The sequence below is a fragment of the Phoxinus phoxinus genome (genome assembly GCF_949152265.1).
Source record: "Phoxinus phoxinus genome assembly, chromosome: 12".
NCBI classification, from domain to species: domain Eukaryota; kingdom Metazoa; phylum Chordata; class Actinopteri; order Cypriniformes; family Leuciscidae; genus Phoxinus; species Phoxinus phoxinus.
This window is the reverse complement of record NC_136887.1, coordinates 15,348,568-15,371,830: the sequence shown is the minus strand read 5'-3', so window position 1 is coordinate 15,371,830 and position 23,263 is coordinate 15,348,568. Positions and strand designations below refer to the sequence as shown.

At 40.2% G+C, this 23,263-nt stretch overlaps 2 protein-coding genes across 6 annotated transcripts in view; both read left to right on the top strand.

Annotated features, from left to right (window-relative positions):
• Positions 1–7,606: 7,606 nt before the first annotated feature.
• Positions 7,607–10,839, top strand: LOC307007895 (uncharacterized protein). Its single transcript, XM_079630327.1, has 2 exons — positions 7,607–7,726; positions 10,002–10,839. Exons 1-2 carry the CDS (start codon positions 7,610–7,612, stop codon positions 10,350–10,352), a joined length of 468 nt encoding a protein of 155 aa, XP_079486453.1. The 5' UTR covers positions 7,607–7,609; the 3' UTR covers positions 10,353–10,839.
• A 7,823-nt stretch (positions 10,840–18,662) lies between these two features.
• htr4 (5-hydroxytryptamine receptor 4) overlaps positions 18,663–23,263 on the top strand; it is a 111,647-nt gene continuing 107,046 nt past the window's right edge. For all 5 annotated transcript variants that reach the window (XR_013799839.1, XR_013799840.1, XM_079631336.1 and 2 more), the window contains exon 1: positions 18,663–18,999. Coding sequence is in view for 3 of the 5 variants with exons in the window: in XM_079631336.1 (XP_079487462.1) it covers positions 18,924–18,999 (76 nt within the window). In the remaining 2 variants the exon portion in view is untranslated. The remainder of the gene's footprint in view (positions 19,000–23,263) is intronic.

Here is a 23,263-nt window from a genome sequence, read left to right as displayed (position 1 = left end):
GTAACTGGAGTCAGTAGCGGCAGCCTGTTCACCGAGATAACAAGTCTGGCAGCATGTTTAGCTACTTTAAAGTCATCCCAATGTTTGCTCAATTTCAAGAGATGCTGGCGAGGATGTGGAAGTCTCATGTTCCCAATCTAGCAAAGTGGAGACATTAAATGTTGATTCTCTAAAAATGCGAAAATAAGTGTTTGGAGTTCAGTTGATAATTCAGTTGATGATAAGTTAGAGGAGTGAAGAGTTAGAACTGTAAGAGCCTTGATGTTGTTTCAGGTGTATTTTGGAGCAGGTGTTCTTTAGTTTAAAATGAGACAAATAAAGGGCAAGATCATTTAAATTGCATAAATTTCGTTTTCTCTCTTTTGATATATATGCAGATATATTTGAAAACCTGCCAAGCTCCCATGTATTTGAACAGTCATTGTTATTGAAGAGTCTGGTGGCTCATTTGGTTTAATGAATTTGACAAAGGCATATAATAAAGACGCAAACACTGCGTGACCTGAACTGGTGCCAGTGAAATTAGCTTGAGATCACAATCGGTAGCTCTAGTTGTCTTTTAAATGATAGATGTGTGTATTAGAGCATAATGGGCTCTTTAAAGTCCCCATGAAATCTAAATGTAATTTTTTTTTAGCTTTCAGTATGAATATGTTAGCCTTACTGTTATCTATAAGCTTGTGTGCTCCAAAACAATGACAATATTCGCATTTAGAAGATATCAGCATACAAAACTGTCTCTCACTTCTGCCAATATGGATCAATGATTTTGATGACATCACTCTGCACTTCAGCTTCTCAGCAAATTTTCTGTCCAATCAAATGCTCTCTAGAATCTGAAGCGTCCCGCCCCCTACATTTTAAATAGATGGTGAAGCTGTGGCTAAAATCAGTTACTTTTGACACATTTGCTATTTTCTACATGGTGAATGGTACATTGTGTAATAAGGCATAGGGAACTATTCAGATGGTGTAAATATGCTTTCATAGGGGCGAATGAAGTCTGGTTTCACGCCATTGTCACTGAACTGCCGCAGCGCACACACAGTCTGCTCCGGTCCAGAGACACGATAGCACAGAGCGGATCATATACACGAGTCTACGCATAGGCTACCAGAAAACGTATCGGACCCATTTGAAGAAAGGCCTTCACCATGCCAGGCACAAATTCCACACATGAAGGGGAAATCGACAGGGCCTTTAAATCTGCTATTCTTTTGAGAGATGTAATGGCCAACAAGGCTTTTGTGGGTAAAGGACCACAATGTAAATAATTATTTAGCTTTTGTATTATCCTTGACAGTTTTGAAATGTTGTATGAACAGTCTTTTTCTCTTTTTTTTTTTTTTTTTAATCTTGTCTAATAAAGCAATAAATCAATCATTCATGGTCTGAAAATGTTCTGGAACCTCCTCAAAAGGTTCAAAGGGACCGAAAGGCCCTGAAAAAACACAGCCAAGTTCCAGGAACTCTTGTGTGAGCTGCAGGTCTCAGCCTCAAAGTACCACAGAGGAAAAGAGATACCAATGGGTCTCTCTCCAAAGTCATGCCACACAAATGAGAGTGGTACGCAGATATGGCTGCCACATACACCTTTAAAGTGGAGGGGGATAACTCTTGCTGGAACTCTAGCACTGTACCAGCTGTGCAGTTAACTGGCTCCAGCTGACGATTCTCATACCATGATGTGAATACTCTCCACTTCAAGGCATAAAGTTTCCTCGTGGAAGGAGCTCTGGAGTGAAGAATGGTCTCATCCTCTATGAGTTAGCCTTCAGGGGCCACATCCACAACTTCCATAAATCTGGGTGGGGGTGGAAGATTGAGCTGAGATAGAAGACCCCACCTGACCAGAATCTCCCAATGAGTAAAAAGATCTAAAGACGGGCACCCTCTTGGTGAACTCTCCCCAGACCTCCCGGGAGTAGAGTGAAGCGTTAGCCACAAAGCCTCGGCCACATCTGTACCATGGCATCCAACCTTAGTGATGCTTGATGCTTTAAAGAAAACCTTAACGGACAGTATGTTGTTTCTTGAGACATGTATACATCCACTTCCACTTGACCGAACCTCTTCCATATGGGATCCCATGGAGTGGAGTCCCCATTCTCCGGGCCTCAAACCCTGTCTCGACAGGATGTCTTCTCCTTAATTTAGGCATCCAGTAATCTTAGCTGCTCTCAGCTTGGAAAAGCCTGGTCTTGAGCCACCACTGCAAAGGTCTCATGTACAGCAGGCGAAAAGGTATCACGTTGGCTACTGCTGCCTTCAAATCCAACAGTCTCTGAAATATTTGACAGTGCATGACTGGCCTAGCTTCAGTTCTTTTACAGCTGAGAGGTTGTATCCACTAATCGTTGATATAATTTAACACGCGAATGCCCTGGAGTCTCAAATGAGCCAGTGCAGCTTCCACGCATTTTGTGAAAGTGCGAGGCCAAAAGTAAGAGAACCCAATACCCCCAAAAGCGAACCTGAGGCACTTTCTGTGTTGTGGAAGGATGGATACATGGAAGTATTAGGCATCTTTGAGGTCTATTGTGTACGACTCTTCCTGCAACGACTCTCCAAGCCACTAGGGAGCACTGTCTGATCCCTCTTGCAATGACACTCCAAGCCACTAGGGAGAGCTGTCTGCTCTTTTATGCAATCACTCTCCCAGCCACTATGCGGCACTACCTGCTGTGAACTCTTTAGTTATGACTGCTAATCAAGTTAATGTGTTCCACCTGAATTTTGCCCTATTGAAGTTGGCAGTTTTCATTGAGCTGTGTTCAGTCTTGAGCCTACCATTTATGGATTTCCTGAGTTCTAGACTTAAGTGCTGTTTCTCTGTTGCCATTGGCCTTACTTTGTTTTGTTTTGTAAAGCTATGACTGCTCTTTTGTTTGTATTTGAAAACTGAAGATCAAGTAAAGACTGCCTGCTTTTGAGTTATCTAAGCCTCCTGGTTTGCTTTTGCTTCTGCAAATGGGTCTTCTACAAACGGTCTTCTCCAGTAGACCAGAGGTAGAGAAATAGCTTTTTCTGACCGGGAGACCCGGGTTCTAGACCCACCTTCGACACTTTATGTCAGTCGATTGTGGCAAACCAGTCCTCAGATCTGATTTGAGTCATGATTTGCTTTAAAATTAAAATTTTGAAGAGAAGTGAGCTACACCACTTCCTCCCTGATGGGCCTGCCCTCAGAGGTCTGGCGCTGGTGGTATCAGGACCTCTTAGCTGAAGCCTTTCATGACATCAGATCTGCCTAATCTTTTCCAGGTTTAGGCATTGAGGTTTCCCCAATCTTCTGGCCAGGGCCGACTCCCATCCAGCAGCCCCTGAGACCTTTGAATGACGAGGGAGATACGGCTGGTATGCCGCCACCTGCATTTAAGCCTCTGGAACCTCTCAACGACCGAGATGATAGTCACCAAAGAGGCCAGGAGATGACAGCGGGGCGTCCAACAAAAAGGACTTGTCTTTCTGTTTGATGTTAGAGAGGTTTAACCACAAATGCCTATCTGAAGCTACCAGAGCTGACATAGTACGACTAATAGCTCTGTACATCTCCTTGGTAGCTGGAAGAGACAAATCTGTGGCCCAGGTCGGCCTGGTACACCTGCTTTATGCCTATTGTTTGCAGGCATTCACCAGCCTGACCTACTGGCACATAAGCCTTCCCTACCAATGCCGATGTTGGGACCTTGAGGGACGATGCCGTGTAAAAGGATAGATTGCTCGCACGCGTCTGCTCAACCTTAGGCATCACCCCATAACCGTACTCTCTCAACCTTAGGATGTTTTAGTAATTCATAACCTGAGGTTTGTATGTACGCGAATATGGTTTCTTCCACGATCTTGCCACCTCGATGTGGAGATCGTGAAAAAAAATTGCAGGCCCCGACGTAGAGGTTGCACTAGGTTGCACTTTAAAACTAAAAGCCTGTCAAAAAGCGCGTGTCTACTAAACTAAGTTATCTTTCATGTTATGCGCTTATTGCGCTTAAATTGTCAAATACACACAAAGTTTACATAAGCACAGTTGGTATAAAGCACATAATGCATTAGATCTGTGCATGAGGTGTTAGTGACAGCAACCTAATAAGACATCAATAATGTTAAATCAAACAACAAAAGACAAATAGAGAAAACCATCTACTCCTATTCACTGAATAACTTCAGTGGCTTTAACAAGAATCAGTGTATATATAATGTATACAGTGAAGTCTATGTAGTGTTTAATTTTTACATTTGTTTATTCAATTTCTTACTTGAATACTACTGTCAAATACACATAGCTACTCTGAAAAAATAAAGCACTGTTCATTTAATTTGTATATTATATTGTATGTGTAATGTGCATCTTTTGTTCTTATTTTAATAACAAAGATAAAATATAGATTTTCATCTTCACCCACCCTTTTGTTTAAATAGTCTGTCATTCTTTTTTTCTTTTATATTTTGTCCCATTGTAAGCAGATTATTTTGACTGTATTGCTCAGTCATTTTTCAAAATAGTAAAAGCAACATGATAAAATCGTGAATATCCTGAAAAAATCATATCGCCCACTCTTACACTGATATTTTGTTTTTGTGTTTGACTCTGTCTCCGGCTTGAATATTGGTCATTTTTATCGACGCTCGCTAATGATGAACTTTGATTCATCATGCTTTCTCTTGTACCACTTGTATTATTGTAGAAATTATCAGTACATTTTAAGGTACATTTAAAGGAGATGTTGGTAGTTCATCTAGATTTGTGTATTAACACATCACTTAATGAAATACAGGCATCAATATGCCCTCTCATAATAACAGATATATTTTTGCCTTTAACTTGCTACTTGACTACATTTTTTTTTGATTCATTTTATTTTAAACAGGGACAATGCACAAATTAGCATTAACCTTGTATAAAAACAAGGAGAGATGCAATGTGCCAGGTTGTAGCACACGTGCTATTTTCCGCCCGTAGTACCTTGGCAGGTCAGTAACACATTAAAATATAAAATTTTACAACCACAGTCATTTTTGAATAAGTATATGCACTCCTTACTCCAATACATTTTTAATGAGTAGTGCAATTACTCGTTACATTTTGCGTGGCTTAACCTTTTCTGCAGCAATTTATTTCTGCTACAAAATAAGCAATATCACCTTCTACAGGGAATTGAAGGTACTATATCTTTTGCGTTTTGCCCTTATACTCCAAACGTTTCAAAATGGCTACTTTACACAAATGCAAGGGCAATAGCAAGTAGTTGTGAATCACAGGTGTTTTACATTTATGAAATGCCGGTGATAAGCCAGAATCCAGCACAACCAGTGCAAGTGGGCTTTGACTATTGCATCTAGTGCATCTTTGAACCTAAATTCAGTACAATTAAGTAAAATACTTAAATACTGTTAAAATCAGAAACCCATACCTCCGGTTTCACAGACCTAACTTAAGGCGAGTCCAAGACTAATGTGCATATTCAAGCTGTTTCAACTGAAAGCAACTTACTGACACATCTTAAAATATATAAGTGCCATTGTTTTGTCTCAAGATGCACACCAGTAATGTTTTTCTTCTAAGGCACATATAGCTACTTAAATATCCTAAATGAACAGCTTAATCCTGGCTTAATTTTAAAACTGGTCCTAAGAATTTTTACTCAAATCGTATTGGAATTCGCTGTGTGTGTGTGTGTGTGTGTGTGTGTGTGTGTGTGTGTGTGTGTGTGTGTGTGTGTGTGTGTGTGTGTGTGTGAGTGTGTGTGTGTGTGTGTGTGTGTGTGTGTGTGTGTGTGTGTGTGTGTGTGTGTGTGTGTGTGTGTGTGTGTGTGTGTGAGAGAGAGAGAGAGAGAGAGAGAGAGAGAGAGAGAGGGTATGTCATAGAGAAAAGGTATGTGCCATCTAGGTGGTTGCAGCAAATGGGGACTACAAACCAAGATGGCCACCTGGTCCCGGACTACAGTTACCAGGTTCCTCAGCAGTGGGGACACAGTTGTTGCAGGGTGAAGGAGAAAAGCTGTTAATGAGCAGAGAACAGAAGGGCTGGCTGTTTTTTGTTAGAGAGCATAAAGAGAAGCTGGAAGAGTGTTTTGGTTAAAACCTTTTGGAGTTTTTAGTTATTAAAAAGATTTAGTTATTCATTATTAAAAAGAAACAGGTGACTTGATCTCTGCCTGGACTTGATTTGTGAAGCAACCCACACTTTGGTGATACCCTTCCTCTCACGATGCCACATATGGTGGAAAATGCAGTTCCAATTATGTGAGTGCTGATGTCCAACAGACACTGGGAAGATCTGACGGTGAAATTTGCTAAGCCAAGTACAAAAGACCACAACATTACAATGGAGGAGTTGTTGAAAGTAATTCTAGAAACTAACAAAATCCAACCACAAACTAATGCTGCATTGGTAGAAGAACAAAGACGTGTAAATGAGCAAGGGAGCTTCAATTAAGAATGAGCCAAAAAAGCAACAAAGTCAGAGGTAGGTACTTCATTCCAAAAATTGGGGTCACCGATGACATGGAGGCATACTTGTATGCTTTTGAGACAACAGCGCATAGAGAAAAGTGGCCAAAAGAACAATGAGCCAGGATGGCACCATTGACACCATTTTTATCAGGTGAATCACAAAAAGCTTTTTTGGATTTGGACCCTACAACTGCAATTGATAATAACAGCTTGAAAAAAGAGATCCTCAGCAGAAATGGTCTCACAACATTTGGATTGGCCCAACGAGTACATGAATGGGGTTTTCAGAAAGACCAACTTCCAACGCCTGACGAAGAAATGGCTACAACCTGAAAAGAGCACGGCAGCAGCTGTGGTCGAGAAAGTGGTGGTAGATAAGTTCCATATGAAGCAAAAAAAAGTAGTCAGCCAGAGCAACCCAATAACGGTAGAGGAGTTAATAGAGTCAGTTGAAAGATATCAAGCTAATGTAAATATGTTAAGTTACCGGACACAAGTTAACTCTCCTCCACAGACAAGGAAGACACCCAAAGATCGGTCGACACAGTTGTTTAGCCAGAGGAAGGGAGACAGTAGTCCCTATGAACAACAAAAAGCATTGGCAGATTACAGTCCTCGAACATGTTACAAATGTGGGGAACTTGGTCATATTTCTTGGCAGTGTGACAAACCAGATGAACCCATGCCAACAGCAGATTATTCAGAGAGCAAGCAGACTAATCTCTTTGCTGCATTGATGGGAGCCACAAACTTCCCAGTCATGGCCTGACCTGTGACGATATACAGTGTAGCCAGCATGTAGAGGCCTTATTAGACTCAACTAGACTTATTAGTCAACCCAGCAGAGATCTCTCAGGAAGATACCGTGCCGGTGTCTTTTGTGCATGGAGACACTCAGAAGTACCCAACAGCTGCACTAACCCTAATCACCAACAAAGGGAAATGTGATGTAAAATCAGGAGTAGTGGACACGTTGCCAGTAAGTGTGCTCATTGGCAAGGATTGCCCAGTGTTCCATGCTTTATGGCAAGACATATCGGAAAAAAGATGAGGGATACCCAAAGGCCTAGAGATAAAACCAATTATAGGGAAGACCCTGCCCAAGGGAATCAGGATGTAAAATATATGATCAAATGTTGTTTTCCAGTTCAGACTCATGCAGAATCAAAGGTATATTCCAGAGGAGACTGAGACAGCTTCTGAGAAGGAGTCATCACAGGAGAGCATGGGTGAAACAGGAATCAAAGCAGAGGCTGTGCCATATAACAATATGGTAAGTCACAGTTATATTACCAAGCATTGACTAATGCGCTGAGGAAGTGGTGGAAGGGGTAGATAGGGAACAGGGACACCTTACATATGCTTACTTTGCAGTAAAAAAAAAATCTGCTTTATAGAGTAAACAAAAGTGGTGAGGACATCCAGGAACAGATTCTTACAGTACTTATGTCTCATAGATGAACAGTGTTGCATCTATCTCACACCCACCAACTTGGAGCCCACTTAGGGGTCAATAAAACTGAAGAGAGGATTCTTCAGCGTTTTTTGCTTTTGTTTTTTGGCCCGGCATTCACAAAGAGGTAGAAAACTACTGCCACAGCTGTCCAGAATGTCAACAAGTAGCACCAAAACCCACAGAGCGGAATCCCCTAATACCCCTGTCAATAATTGAGACCCCGTTTGAAAGGATTGGAATGGATATTGTGGGACCCCTTCCCAAGAGTTTTAGGGGACATCAATACATTTTAGTGATGCTGGATTATGCTACCCGATATCCTGAAGCTGTTCCCCTGCGAAAAGCAACAGCCAAACAGCTGGCCAAAGAGCTCATTCTCCTCAGTAGTAGGGTAAGGATCCCAAAAGAGACCCTAACAGATCAGGGGACCCCCTTTATGTCAAGGGTTGTTAAGGAGATGAGTAACCTGTTGAAAATCAAACAACTCAGAGCCTCAGTTTACCATCCCCAAATATATGGACTTGTAGAGCGCTTCAATAGAGCGCTCAAGCAGATGCTGCGCAAAGTCATTGATAAATAATTTGTTACATTTATATAGCGCTTTTTCTGAGACCTCAAATCGCTTTACATAGAAGGGGGAATCTCCTCAACCACCACCAATGTGCAGCATTCACTTGGATGATGCGACGGCAGCCATATTGCGCTAGAACGCCCACCACACACCATCTTACTGGTGGAGTGGAGACAGTGATGAAGCCAATCAGTATATGGGGATGATTAGGAGGCCATGATGGACAGAGGCCACTGGGCATAATTTGGCCAGGATGCCGGGGTTACACCCCTACTCTTTTTCGAAGGACATCCTGGGATTTTTAATGACCACAGAGAGTCAGGACTGTATGTATACTGTATTCTGACACTTCTGTGTAGTCTATTTCTTGGTTTTGTGACAGAGCCCTGACACTCCTGTTTTGTCTTGTCTGTTTTCCTTATTTCATGTGCTTTCATGTCATGTTTTGTCTTGTGCTGTGTTGCAGCAGCTTGTGTTTTTCACTGGTTGCGTGCTTTCATGTTGTCATGTTTTGTGTGAACACTTATGAGTGTAATCATTAGCTGCGTGTTCATGTCTTGTTTTGAAGGGGCACATGGCTGGTGATTGTGTTTGCTGGCCATGTGCTCATGTGTTTGTCACGTTTGGATTGCCATGGCTGCATCCCAATTCGCATACTATCCGTCCTTAATAGTATTCGAAAGTAGAATTAGTACGTCCCAAATCGTAGTATGTTGAAATAACTGCTCCAAAGATACCCGGATGGTCTACTATTTCCGTTCAGAATCCGAAGTGCAGATCGATGAACACTCTAACGGCTAATATTGCCCACAACCCATCGCGCGTTGGGCGAGGATTCGGTTAGAACTACAAACACGAGTGAAAAGTGTTAAAAAAAACTACAGACATGGAGGACGCGCGAGTCCGGCATTATGTAGAGAGGTTTAGATAAAGGGGTTTGAGTGATTAATTATCAGTATCTAACCTGACGAAAATGTATTTATTCAATGTTGTCCACATTATATTGCATCTGCAGCAGCATTTTGAACTTTTGTAAAGACACGTTTAGCCATTAACTTTTAAATGCATTATTATATTCAAATTCCAAACACATGAGGAAAGTCTCCGCATGAAAGACAGCGACTGGCGATGAACGTGCTACTACATTTCTCTCCGAAACGGTAGGAAAATAAATTAGATTGAATGGAGGATTTTAACTGTGACAAGATGATTGACAGGGCAGTTTACAGTGACAGGATGCACGCGACAGATCTGTCCGTTAAAGATGATGAAGTAGTATGTCTTAAAGCTTTCCTACTTTTTTGCTACACACTCAAAAGTATATACTTTTTCTTCACAAAAAGAGTACATACTTTTAGGTCGTAGTATAAGTAGGCGAATTGGGACCCAGCCCATGTGTTTTCTTGTGCCATGTATTCTCCTGTCGATTGTCTAAACCCGCCCATCTTGTTACCTGATTATTGATTCATTTGCCCCACCTGTCCTCCCTCGTTACCTGCTTTGTTTGCTCTCCCTATTTAGGAGGGAGGAAGAAAAGGTTTGCCTCATCTGCCTCCTATCCGGTGGTGGCTTAAGAGGCTGCAGCGCCCCCAGAGGCGGCCAGAGAGGCTGCAGCGCCCCCAGAGGCGGCCAGGGAGGCTGCAGCGCCTCCAGAGGGGGCTAGAGAGGCTGCAGCGCCCCCAGAGGCAGCCAGAGAGGCTGCAGCGCCCCCAGAGATGGCCAGGTGGCCAGAAAGGCTGCAGAGCCCCCAGAGGCGGCCAGAGAGGCTGCAGCACCCCCAGAGATGGCCAGGTGGCCAGAGAGGCTGCAGCACCCCCAGAGGCAGCCAGAGAGGCGCCTCGCCCTCGCAAGTGCAGGAAGTGGAGAACGTAGCCTTTGGGGCTGTTTACACAATGCCATTTTTAGCTAAAACTTTTAATGAGTTTTAAGCACATTGTTGTTGTGTAAACGTACCCTTAGTGTTCAGCTTATGTGTTTACATTAGCTAAAAGTTACACAAACTCATCAGTGTGAAAGTTTCAGTTTGGTCTCAACAGCCTCTCTGTGGACCTAGTCCACCCTTTTGTTTTGTAGACACAGTTCTTGCATGTGAATTTGTCACATCTCTTTGTAAGTCTTTTGGCACAACTGTGCACTTGTTATATCAGCACAGTTGTTTGTCCATGCTTGATAAATGACACCCAATTAACTCAGCAGAACAAAACACATTGTCTGTCGGATAATTTCATAGATAAATATTCATTCAGCATTTTTAACCACATTCCCTGTCAAGGTTGCATTTTGTCGTCCCTCACAGCTTCTACGTTGTCTGCAAATGTTATCTTTTTTGTGAAAAACCTATTAAAAATCGGCAAGCTTCATGAGTGTCTGTGCTGACCCTGACCTCAACTCATCTCACAAAGGTCGATGAGAGGTTTTCTGTCTAAAGGAAAGTGTACAGCTCATAATTTCTGCCAAAGAGAACAATACACACACATTGAATCTTTCAGTCAACATAAATTGAATTGGGTGAATTTCTAAGGTGTTTGTTTTATGTCTGCGGTACTCATTTGGTGGGCATGGACAATAGTTAAAAGGGGCAAAAAATAAAATACAACTATATAATCATGAATAATTAAGACATCCAAATAAATAAAGACTTTTACTTTTAAAGAAGAGGAGACAATCATTCCTATAGCTTTTATTCTTAAAAGAATAGTTCTATCAGAAAGACTCGGGAGAATAAATACTGTGACAATTATTCATTATTAACAACCCAGCAAGCAATAAAGTTCTTTGGCGTAGGCCCCGTCCGTAGCTCGCAATCCGAGGGTCCGGACTCTGCATATCCTGCCTGAAGAACCAGGCAGGGGCGCAGCCGACCCCCTGTGAGGTATGGAAGGGACCATCCTGGTGGTGGTGGGGAGGATGGAGGGAAGGATTTGACTTTGAGGTGGTGGGGAGGAAGGTGGTGAATTGGAGCGTCAGCATCTGCGAACTCAAACATGAGTAAGTAACCGATCTTTTATACCACGAGTGTTGAAATGTGATTGGATAGATAAAAGGTAAAGTGACGTAATGATTAAGTCTTCCCGGCAGAACTTTATGCTAAAGCTTTCATTTCATCCCAAAATGAAAAATTTGTCATCAAGTTGTTCCAAACCTGAATGAGTTTCTTCTGTTGAACATAAAAGAAGATGTTTTGAAACATTTTGGTAACCAAACAATTGACGGTAACCATTGACTTCAATATAGGAAAAAAATACTATGGAAGTCTATACTGTCAACTGTCTGGATATCAACACTTTTCAAAATATCTTATTTTGTGTTCAACAGAAGAAAGAAACTTATAAGGTTTGGAACAACTTGAGGGTGAGTAAATGATGGAAACATTTTTGGGTGAACTATCCCATTAATATCAAACGCATTCCATCCAGTCAAACTGTCATTTGGTAAAAGCACCCAAATTAGATGGATACCAACATAAACAAGTTCTGTCATATTAACACAAACTTTAAAAAAATTCAACCTACGTATCGTGGACAGTACACATATGGGATTACCAAGGATGTATCACAGCATATGGGCATCTAGCCCAGTATAAGGGCTGACCGGCCGGGCATGCACATGAGTACTGGGCCTGGCATCAGACGCCTCTGCCGTGTTTGACTCCGGAAGGATGCTGGAGGAACTTGATTTAGGGTTCGCCAAGTGCGGAACACCCGAAGAGCAAACAGGCACTCATATCCCCTGCTAGAGGGAAATTGCGCAGCAAGCGAGACACCGAGCCAGTCTTCTCGATATTGTTTGTACTCAACACACGGGAAGAAACCGGCTCAACCCAGAGGTTGTAGAATCTCGCGAAGGTGTTGGGTGGCTAAATAAACGACACATTTACGTACAAGTCAACAGTAGGAAACCGACTAAAAAGGTAATAGCTAGCTCTGCACCCTTTGTCTAAGATCAGACTGGTGATTTTGTGCCCATGAAGATCCCAGCCGTTGTGTGATATATGTGAAATCGGGTCCCTAAAGAATGAATAATTGAAAGTATGGGATGCCCAGAATGGTCAAATACCTAAATTAAAACATAACCAATATTTATGGTTAGCTCCTAATTAGAAACAAGGTCTACATTTAATCATTTGAAATTTGAGTCAGACAAAATTTGAAACTAAATTCTAATAAATAAGTGAATTTCACAGAAGCGCTGAAAAGATGTATATGGAGTATATATTTGCCCACGCCTTTGGGTTCCATCGTTGGGCTGACGGGTGGTCCTTATATACATATATATATATATATATATATAAATTAAACAAAACTGGTTGAGAACCACTGTTAGAAAAATACAAAATATATATAATTTCAGTCTTTGAAAGTGCATGTGGGGCGAGTATAATTTCTTGAACAATTATGTAAACTCAGTACACAGCTATAACAGGGCTCATAAAGAGAAGGTATTTTTACAGTTCTTAGTCATTCTTGCACAGTTAGATCATAGAGTTAATTATCCTCATGCATTGCTGCCCACCAACAGATTGTGCCAATCTAATGACTGGGAAAGTGTTGGAGTCTAGGCAACTGCATTTCTATATGCATAAATCTTGTACATTGTGTTCTAGATACTTAGAAGACTCTAGTGTGCAAAGCGAACACTTAGTGAGTATGTGAATATGTATAAAAGAAAAAACCTTGTGTTGAAAGAGAACCGTGAAATGATCACAAATAAAACTGAAGCATTTCAGCTTTATCACAGACAGTCTGTGAGAGTCTGTATTTGTCATAGACTTCATAATACACAACACAAGCTCTGCAGCTGCATTGAATGAGTAATCAATGTCACTTTCCTCTCCTGTTAACTGTGTTGGTATTTTTGTCAATTTTGGTGAATGAATGTGGCGTATTATCTTTTAACAGATTTTTTTGTTTTATCTTACTAATCAACATCACAATCACCTCTGTATTTTGAGTGAATGACAAGTGCAGTAATATTAGCTCATCAAAAACTGTATTTACATTCCCCTATCAATTTACTAAAAGGTCTATTTGGCATCCAAACATGTGCAATGACATTAATTTGGATCAGACGGACACACAAACAAAGGCAAAACTGCCATGTGTGGGTGGATGCTGAGAAGCTGACGCCATTTGTTATATAGTGGACGATTTTTTTTTTTTGTCATTTGTTTGATGTTGATCAGCTTGCTTTAAAAGACCAGATATCTTGACGCACGCACAGCTGTGAACTTCAGGGGGAAAAAGGGAAAAAACGATGATTAAAGCCAACTAGGCTATACCAGACACAACAAATATTCATACAAACATTCAGCATCAGTCCATGTATGTAGACTCATCGGGTTGGCTTGTGTGCAGTAGTTTATTTTTCACGATTTCTCCTTTTTAAGACGCACTGTGGGAATTCAGAGCTCATGCATTTAATTTCCAAAGAAACTTTGCCCTTATCCTACAACCGTTTGATGTAGCCGAGCATGTCCTCATAAACTTGCACGAAATACCCAAAAGACCCTGTTTAGACTTAAAATAATGCAGTGCAATACAAATTCCAAAGGGAAATCTCTGAAAAGGAAATATGCTCCATAAAAATGCAACAGCTGTCATATAAGATAAAAGCCAGTATTCACTAGACTAAGTGCATTTGTCAAGACAGTACAAATCATTAAGAAAGAGCAACTTGATCACTTAACAGTCTGGGCAAATACACAAGCGCATTATCCAGTTTGGTTATCACTTTGTGCTCGTAAGCAAAGAGCTCACATAGTACAGTGAGATGGAAAAGTGTAGCCGCCTAAACAAGTTCAAACGAATGTGTTTCAAGTCCTTCCTTGTTTGTCCTTTAGAAGTGTCATGAGGAGAACTTAAAGCCAATAATATTGCTCAGCATTACTTCTGAATCAGACTTGATTCCTCTGGGTACAGCAAACCCTCACAGTTCAGGAGGAATATTTGCTGCCTTAAGCATTGGCAGACCTTTTTTCTGAAATCCAGGTGCAAGTAATAGCATGGAAGGGCAGAAGGGCTAGAGTGGTGTTTCTCAGCCTCATTTCTTCCTTTACTCTTTCTTCCCGACCTTTCTTTCTTTCTCTCTGGAGCCACTAACTTATAATCGCAAGCAAATCACAGGTCCTTCATTGCGTCTATCAAAGAAATTACGCTAAATCAGACCATTGCGCTCTGACACCAGCCACTGCGAGGAAGGGCAGGACTAAACAGGCTGCCAACAATTTCGACATTTTTATCTTGGAGTCAATGAAACATGTGGGTCAAGTGCTAAGTCTGGAAGCAGCTAAAGATGGAACCATTTCTAATATGTCAGTCATTATTCATTATGCATTAAGAATGTTGTTTGGAGCACATTAAGGACATGATCATTGACATCACTTAACAATAATATTTATGAACATTTGGTGTTAAAATCAGAAATAAACTTTAACATAATGCCACTCTAGGGACCTAAATGTTTTTTGATAATTAAAAAAAGATATTTTGAGAAATGTCACAGTGGTTTTTGTCCATTCAATGGAAGTCAATGTTCACCAAAGTTTGGTTACCAGCATTCTTCAAAACAGAGGGGGAAAAAGTCATACAGGTGACATGAACTAACTGAGGGTCATGTAAATGATGACAGAATTTTAATTTAAAAATTAATTATTTTTGTTAACTATCCCGGTAACACTATATTTAATTAGATGGCAAAGAAAATATAGCCTTATTTTCTGTGGCATCTAATTAAATATAGTGTTACAGACATAGTGATAGACATAGTCCCAAATGGTGCAGTTGATCACAAAATTCGGATGTCCTATTTGTAATTTTATGGTGGCCTTTTGTGGCTGGTGTGCCCTCTTTTTTAATGATGATAACTGTTATACTTATGGAGCATGTAATGGAGTATGTACTTGCATTGTGTTATGAATTATGTTCTGGCATATTTTGGTAACCAATAACACTTGAAATTGAGCTTGCAAGTGATATCAAAATTCTGGTGATAATAAAACAGATAATTATTTCCACGTTAAGACTGATAACCGTTTAATGGCCAATATTACTATAATTTATTGTACAGTTCAATATCTAACATCAGCTGATACAATAAATAAAAAAGAAGTTAATAACCAACTAAAATGTGTGCTTCCCATGTGCAGGCCCGTCTGAAATGTGTCCATGACCATCTGGGTGATCCAGAGGAGGAATGGGAGAAGGTCATGTGGTCTGATGAGACAACAATAGAGCTTTTTGGTCTAAACTCCACTCGCCGTGTTTGGAGGAAGAAGAAGGATGAGTACAACCCCAAGAACACCATCCCAACCGTGAAGCAAGGAGGTGTAAACATCATTCTTTGGGGATACTATTCTGCAAAGGGGACAGGACAACTGCACCATATTGAGGGGAGGATGGATGGGGCCATGTATCGCGAGATCTTGGCCAACAACCTCCTTCCCTCAGTAAGAGCATTGAAGATGGGTCGTGGCTGGGTGTTCCAGCATGACAACGACCCGAAACGCACAGCCAGGGCAACTAAGGAGTGGCTCCGTAAGAAGCATCTCAAGGTCCTGGAGCAGCCTAGCCAGTCTCCGGACCTAAACCCAATAGAAAATCTTTGGAGGGAGCTGAAAGTCCGTATTGCCCAGCAACAGCCCGAAACCTGAAGGATCTGGAGAAGGTGTGTATGGAGGAGTGGGCCAAAATCCCTGCTGCAGTGTGTGCAAACCTGGTCAAGAACTACAGGAAACGTATGACCTCTGTAATTGCAGACAAAGGTTTCTGTACCAAATATTAAGTTCTGCTTTTCTAATGTATCAAATACTAAATACTTATCAAATACAAATACTGTCATGCAATAAAATACAATTTATTTACTTAAAAACAATATTTTTTTTAGATTCCGTCACTCACAGTTGAAGTGTACCTATAAAAATGACAGACTTACATGCTTTGTAAGTGGGAAAACCTGCAAAATCGGCAGTGTATCAAATACTTGTTCTCCGCACTGTACTTGCATGTCTCACATTGATGTTTCTGGCCTTAACCTGGCATCAATTTAATTAAATGTATGATAATAAAAAGATAATTTTAAGTTACTCTATTACAGTTCATATTTGCTTTGTCTAATGACATGAATATGTTCCAAGAGCAAACTTTGAATATATACTTCACGTCAGCACAAACAGGTGCGCACATTCATGAAAGATGTATGACTAACATTTGAACGTACTAGCTGTTCATTCACCCTTTACACACACCTAGAGGGAAGCAGTCGACCTATTTTCCGTAACGAAGAGAAATACCAGCATTTGCACATTTTTCTAGTAACGCAAGAGGCATTGTATATGCAGAACAGAAAAGTTACTATTTTGAAGAGGAATCTTTTTAAAATTTTCTACCACTCTGCAGGAGGAGTGGGAGTGAGATTTCACAGGAACAATGAATAGGTGCCTTAGTAATTTGGCTCTACACATGAAAGAGCAGAAAGATCCGAATGGAATGGAATTATATACTTTGTGCGAGAGAATATGTTACTGTAGAGCAGGTCTAAGGTGGAGGCTCATAGTGCCATTCAATACACATAGTGATCTGAACACTATTGTTGAGCGCATGCTCAGTCTCGGCACACAAGGCTCTCTGTTTTGTTGATTTAGTAAGTGCCTTCCATTTTTATATGGCAAGACAGAGTACAGAGGCATAATAATGGTCCTTTCTAGCTGATGACTGGACTGGGCAGCAATATTGGTTGTACAGAGAGAACACTGGGGTTGGAGACAAGGAAATGCGTGAGGCTCAAGGGCATGGAAAAATGCTCGTAATGAAGTCTTTTCAAAATATATCATTCATTCCTCCGGGAAATAATTTAGGGAGACCTCTAGTTCTCATGCCCCCTTGACTCTTTAACAAGACTGTGAGGGGTCTTGGTCTTTCTGTTTTCTGACTTTTGTACAAGTGTTCATAAATATTTCTTATATTTCTTTCTTTATATATATATATATATATAAACCATTCCTGCTTTAAAAGAATTTTGGGTAAAGAAGAACATCCTTGCTGGTTCAGGTTGATTTATGCTGGTTTAGAGGACAAATGCACATCAGCATTCAAATCACAACATACTGGTGTTTTCATCAGGGTTGGTGGAAAGATTCATTTATTACAGCTATATTTTCTCTGCAAGTTTTTTTTTATAGCTAGTTTTGTCACATAACTGTAACATTTGGCTATGTAAACAGAGTTGTTGTTGCAAGCTTTGTGAGTGAAGATTCTTATGCCTTATGCCTATTTTTTAAACTATAGGCTATATAGATTAGAGAATTAGAGAAGCTAAAAGAGGCTGTGAGACACGCGGATTAAAAATGTTAGATACAGAGGATCAAGGGAGTAGAGAGCAAATCCATGTTTAACTGCAACACTGAAAAAAATGAAAATGACTGACATTTCATACGAGTTATTGATGTCTCCAGTTGCAGTTTCTGTACAGTTGTGTGCTGTTTTCAGTTCCCTTTATGGTCTTTATCTTCCTCAATATTACTTCTAAGTAATACTGAACGACTGCTTGTTGTGGAACTGTACATTTTTAAACTATATTATGGACAAACCTTTTATTAAAATAGTTTATAACAATGTCAAAGCGGTGAGACACACACTTTAACCTGAGTCAAAAATGAATAGGTGTCCATTTTTTACCATCATCTGAATTGTATTCAACTGTAGACATGACATTCCAGGAAAGACTGATCAAATACAATATTATTTGATTACATGAAACGATTTTTACATTTCAATTTTACATTTTAATTATTACCCCCCAATAAAGGGGACACATTATATTCCATATCTATCTATAATCTACTATTGGTAATGGTACATATCACGGTGATATTCTAAATAAATATATTTATATTTAGTAAGAACGTAAATAGCAAGCTAGATGCTTTTCTATCTATAACGAGCTATAGGCACACTAGTGGCAGATCCTCATGAGCAAATTTAGTTAGTTTCACAAAAACATCTAAATGATCATTATTAATAATTTATTTTCATTGACTTAACAAATAAGTTTGTCAAAAATATGCATAGGCTACATTACGTGCCTACGCCTAATTTAAACATAAACGCGCGCGCTTCCTAATGTTGTACACACGACAACGACACTGGACACGCGTTTCTTGAAAAGGGCAATAAACACATTGGAGGTGGAAGTGGTGTGAAAGAGGAGGGACTTGAGACTTCAGTTTGCTTTTCACTGTGGAAACTGAAGGGCGCTCGAGCTCGGTTCTGCCGGACTGACCGTTGAGCCACGGAACTGCCCGCGCGCTTCTCACGCGCGTATCTAGTTTGCTCTGACATAACCGTCACACGTTAAACTCCCACAACTGTGCCCACCGCCGACAGTGGACATTCCGCAAACCCGGTAAAGCCTAGAAGTTGTCCTTTTCTTTGCAAGCGACTCTCTTCCATGAGAGGATGTGAATTTCCACAGGAGGATTTAGAGTCGTGCCATGGTTTTGACCCGCGTGCTCCTCACAGAAATGGTGAGTGATTCATTCATCATTAACGCGCTTTATAATTGCTCTGAAATACTAAAAAACTGTATAAAACTAAAGATGAATACACATACATGTTTGGACTGCTGTGAAACATACACAGCTTAAAAGCAAAAAGTGTCCTTATATGGGAGTTAGCTATATTGTGTGCTTATTTGTCACTGTCTTTTAAAGAAATCATAAACTGAGAGACATACTTTATCACTGTCCGTTTCAGTTCTTATGACATGAAGCACAATTCATTCTGTTTTTATGAACTTCTCTGGTATTTCGTTCAATAATATTCTAAAGAGAAAATAACTTTCGCATTCAGTTCCTAATCAAAATACTCACGCGAATCCCCTTTTGAAACACACTTTAATGTTCATTTTCTACAAGAAATTTCAACAAGTGGCTTGGCAATAACACTGTTAGTGCTTCCCATGTCTGTGAAGATCATTTATTATTCATGAATACAAATGTCATAGGCTATGACAGACATTCTTTATATTTGGCATAGCGTTATGCAATCTACACAAACTGTCTGTGACAGAGTGGATTTGTGTACCTTGCCCAAAGGTGCAATAAGCAACTTGACTGATCTAGACGGTGTGACTTTCAGGTGCTTGAAATGTAGATTAATTAAAGCGTCCATTAAATATTGATGCATTATCATATTTAAATATTAAGAGGCTGTAATGAAACAACAGGCACTTAAATATAGCATCATGTTATCATTGAAATTGTTTTTAGCTGATGACAACTTAAGCTTTTGCATAGCAAGACCTATTTTTTTAAATGTCTTAAGTTTCACCTCTATGTTCAGTTTTACTGTGGATTTGAGTGGCTTACAATCCACATAATCAGCTGTGTTGACTAGATGCTGACAGTTCGGTAAATTTAATGGCAAGGTAATTTCATGATTGTCACATTTAGAAAGCGCTCTCTCCCCTCACCAGGCAGAAATCCTTCTCCATGATTTGCAATTATGAAGTTCTCCAGTGACGCAGAAAGAGAGAGAAGAGAGTGAACACTTTAGAGTTGTCTGTGTTTTTGATATATGAATGATTGTAAACCTCATGCAGTGGTGGTGGAAAGTTTTTAACCCTTTTGAATAACAGTAATCAGTTTCGAATGTAACTTAAATTGTGAGCCAATCCTCATCTAAGTCATCAGAGCATGTTTTTACTCACAATCTATTTGTAAATGCCAGAAATATGAATCTAGATTTTTCGTCTCTCTAAAAAGGGTAATTTCAGTTAGATGTTCCAATCAGTGAGATGACAATCAGGTGCAAGTTTCAGCGCCGTTCCCTATAAAACAAACACAGACTTTGGCTGTTGCTTTGGAATATGCTCCCAACTACGACTATGAACTCCGTCATGACATGATTAAATGAGACTTTCAGAAAAAGATTTGTCGATATTAATGAGACTGGAATGGAATTAATGGACTTACAAAACCATTCTTAAGACTAAAGACTTTGACCTCCATAAATTCACCGGTCAACCAGATAGTGTTCAAATGAGGAAATCCAATAGCATTGTGTATGTTCATATTAGTGTGCAGCTACGCATCATATTAAATGCATAATACTGTACTTCAGGAGCTCTCAAAGAACTGGAGGTTTCTCAGAATTCAAGGTTTTTGTTTTATTAAAAAATAAAAATAATCTTGCAATTGCTAAGCAATCCAAATGTGTAAGACCCTGATAAAGACAACACCTAAAGAGACAGTCATGTATGTGAACATACCTGGGAAGAAATGACTGCTCTCTAAAAATATCTTCTGCACTCATTTGAAGCTTGCGTGCCAAAGCCGTCTTGATAAAACTAACAGCTTTTTTGAGCTCACCACAGACGGATGAGGCTAAATCTGCCTGTGGCAAAATGAGGCAAAATTTGTGGGTTCTTTCAAAACAATTACATTATATCATATATACTTTACCCTTATTAGGAGTGTCACAGATTGGGGACTCTTTGAGGCATTTTGCAGGACACAGTGGCATTTGTTTAATTTTAAGTTAAATGAACACAGAAATAGAGATAATTCAGAAAAGCTCTGGTGGGATGCTTTGCGTAGTGTGTCCTAAAAAAAGAGTGCAGAAACCAGTCTTCTGTGCTCATATATATACCTTTAGCAATGGGGGGAGTTATCACTTATCCAGAGGGGTCCTAGGTCAATTTGCGTTTACGCAATAGTGGATTCAGCAGTCAATATTGGCGTGGAACGAATGCGTTTTGATAGATGGCTTAGTAAGAGGCTGTAGCCAGAAGATCAATAAGCTCTCTTTTACATTGCATTAGAGGCCTGTGCAGAGAAACAAAGGTGAAGCTCGGTTGATGCGAACATCCAGCACAAGATAGGTGAGGCAGGAACACAGTCCAAACAAAAGGGCAGGGCACAAAACAGGAGTACAGGCTGGCCGGGGATGAGGCAGCTCCAGATGCTAAGGCAATGATGGTGACAAGGCAGCGGCTCAGGAAACCTGAGCCTCGACACTTGAAGTAACTGCAGCATCAGACTGGCTGCCAGGTCAGGAGAGTCAGTGACCAGGGAAGACACAGGAGACAGGGCAGAGCTGTAACCAACATGACATGATTCAACAAGACAAGACAACAAAAGAGAGATAACAAAAGCAAAAATAAAACTTTGACTACAGAAAACAAGAAACTAAATTATAACTGGAGCTATAATTTAGTTTCTTGTTTTCTGTAGTTGAAGTTTTATTTTTGAGAACTGGAGAGAAAAATAAATGAAAGATTAGTTAGCAATAAAATCAAAGTCAAAATAAAATTCCAGTGGCTGGTACTTGACTAGAATAAAAAAAAAAACAGAAACAAAGAAAAAAACTGAAAAATCAAAAGGAAATAAATACAAAGCTAGAACTGACAGGGAAAACTATAGCACTGATTGACAAGCAAGAAATGCTCACACACAATGAACGCAGGTGAACACAATCAGGCCAACGAGGACTGGACAACGACTAAAGGGGGGCATGGTAACAGAAACAAGGAGGTGGGATAAGAGAAGCACATGGCCAACACAAACAAAGACAGACATGCTCTAGCACAAGACAAACAAGGAAACATTAAAGTCCTTAAAAATGCACAGCATTATTCAATGTGTTGACGTAATTTCCACTGAAACAGGAAGAGAGGGCGGGACATATCGAACAGCTCCTTCCCTTTAAAAAAATAGCCAATAGCATTTAGTTTATATCACAGCTCGGCCAGAGCTGTTGAGCTCGGTAAAGCCGCAGTTTCCTCCTAATCTTTAACGATTTCTCCTCCTAATCTCCTACATGCACATAATGCTATTAAAATATAGCATTATGTGCAGAATTCAAATGGGTCCGATACCTTTTCTGTTCTGTGCCGACTCACACATATGATCCGCTCTGTGCTATCGTGTCTCTAGACCGGAGCAGACTGTGTGTGCGCTGCGGCGGTTCAGTGAAACTGATGTGAAACCAGACTTCATTCGCCCCAATGAAAAGCCTATTTACACTGTCTGAATCGTTCTCTATGCCCTATATAGTGCACTATATACCATTAACCATGTAGAAAATAGTAAATGAGTGAACAAGTGACCGATTTCAGCTGCAGTTTCAGCATCTATTTATAATGTAGGGGGCGGGATGCTTCATATTCTAGAGAGGATTTGATTGGACAGAAAATCTGATTAGAAGCTGAAGTGCAGAGTTAGTTAAAATCATTGATCCATATTGGCAGAAGTCAGAGACTGTAAGTTTTGAATGCTTATATCTTCTAAATGCGAATTTATGTAATTGTTTTGGAGCACACTAGCTTATAGGTAACAGTAAGGATAACATATTCATTCTAAAAGCCAAAAAACAACGTCGATTTTGAATTCATGGAGAAACAAAGACAAAACAGGCAAGCAGTCTGGTCCGAAGGTGTAAATCCATTGAATAAAGTTTTCCGTTTTCAGTGGGAGTCATGTCAAACATGCTTCGATTTTGGCATAAATAATCTTTAAGGATTAATGAGTTTGGGCCACTGAAGTGATTGGGGTGATTTCATTCTGTCCCTGGTGTCGAGCAGCTTGTAGAGGAAAGATCATTAGTTGGTCTAGACTAGAGGAAGAACTTGAAGATCCAGCTCACTGCTGTCAATCACAATGTTAATGTGTTACAGCACCGGTAATGGTTTTCTCAGTGTTTACATTACTGCAGTATTAGGCTAGACTTTTAGGAAGTTTTAATGAGGAATCGACACAATTATCTCAATGTAAACAAGGGGTTGTGGTT

Bases quoted from the DNA above. Each gene is read 5' to 3' on its own strand.
- LOC307007895 (XM_079630327.1), top strand. From the start codon at position 7,610: ATGCAGAATCAAAGGTATATTCCAGAGGAGACTGAGACAGCTTCTGAG. The intron at 7,727-10,001 runs GTAAGTCACAGT...CTCCCTATTTAG, and splicing joins CTGTGCCATATAACAATATG to GAGGGAGGAAGAAAAGGTTT.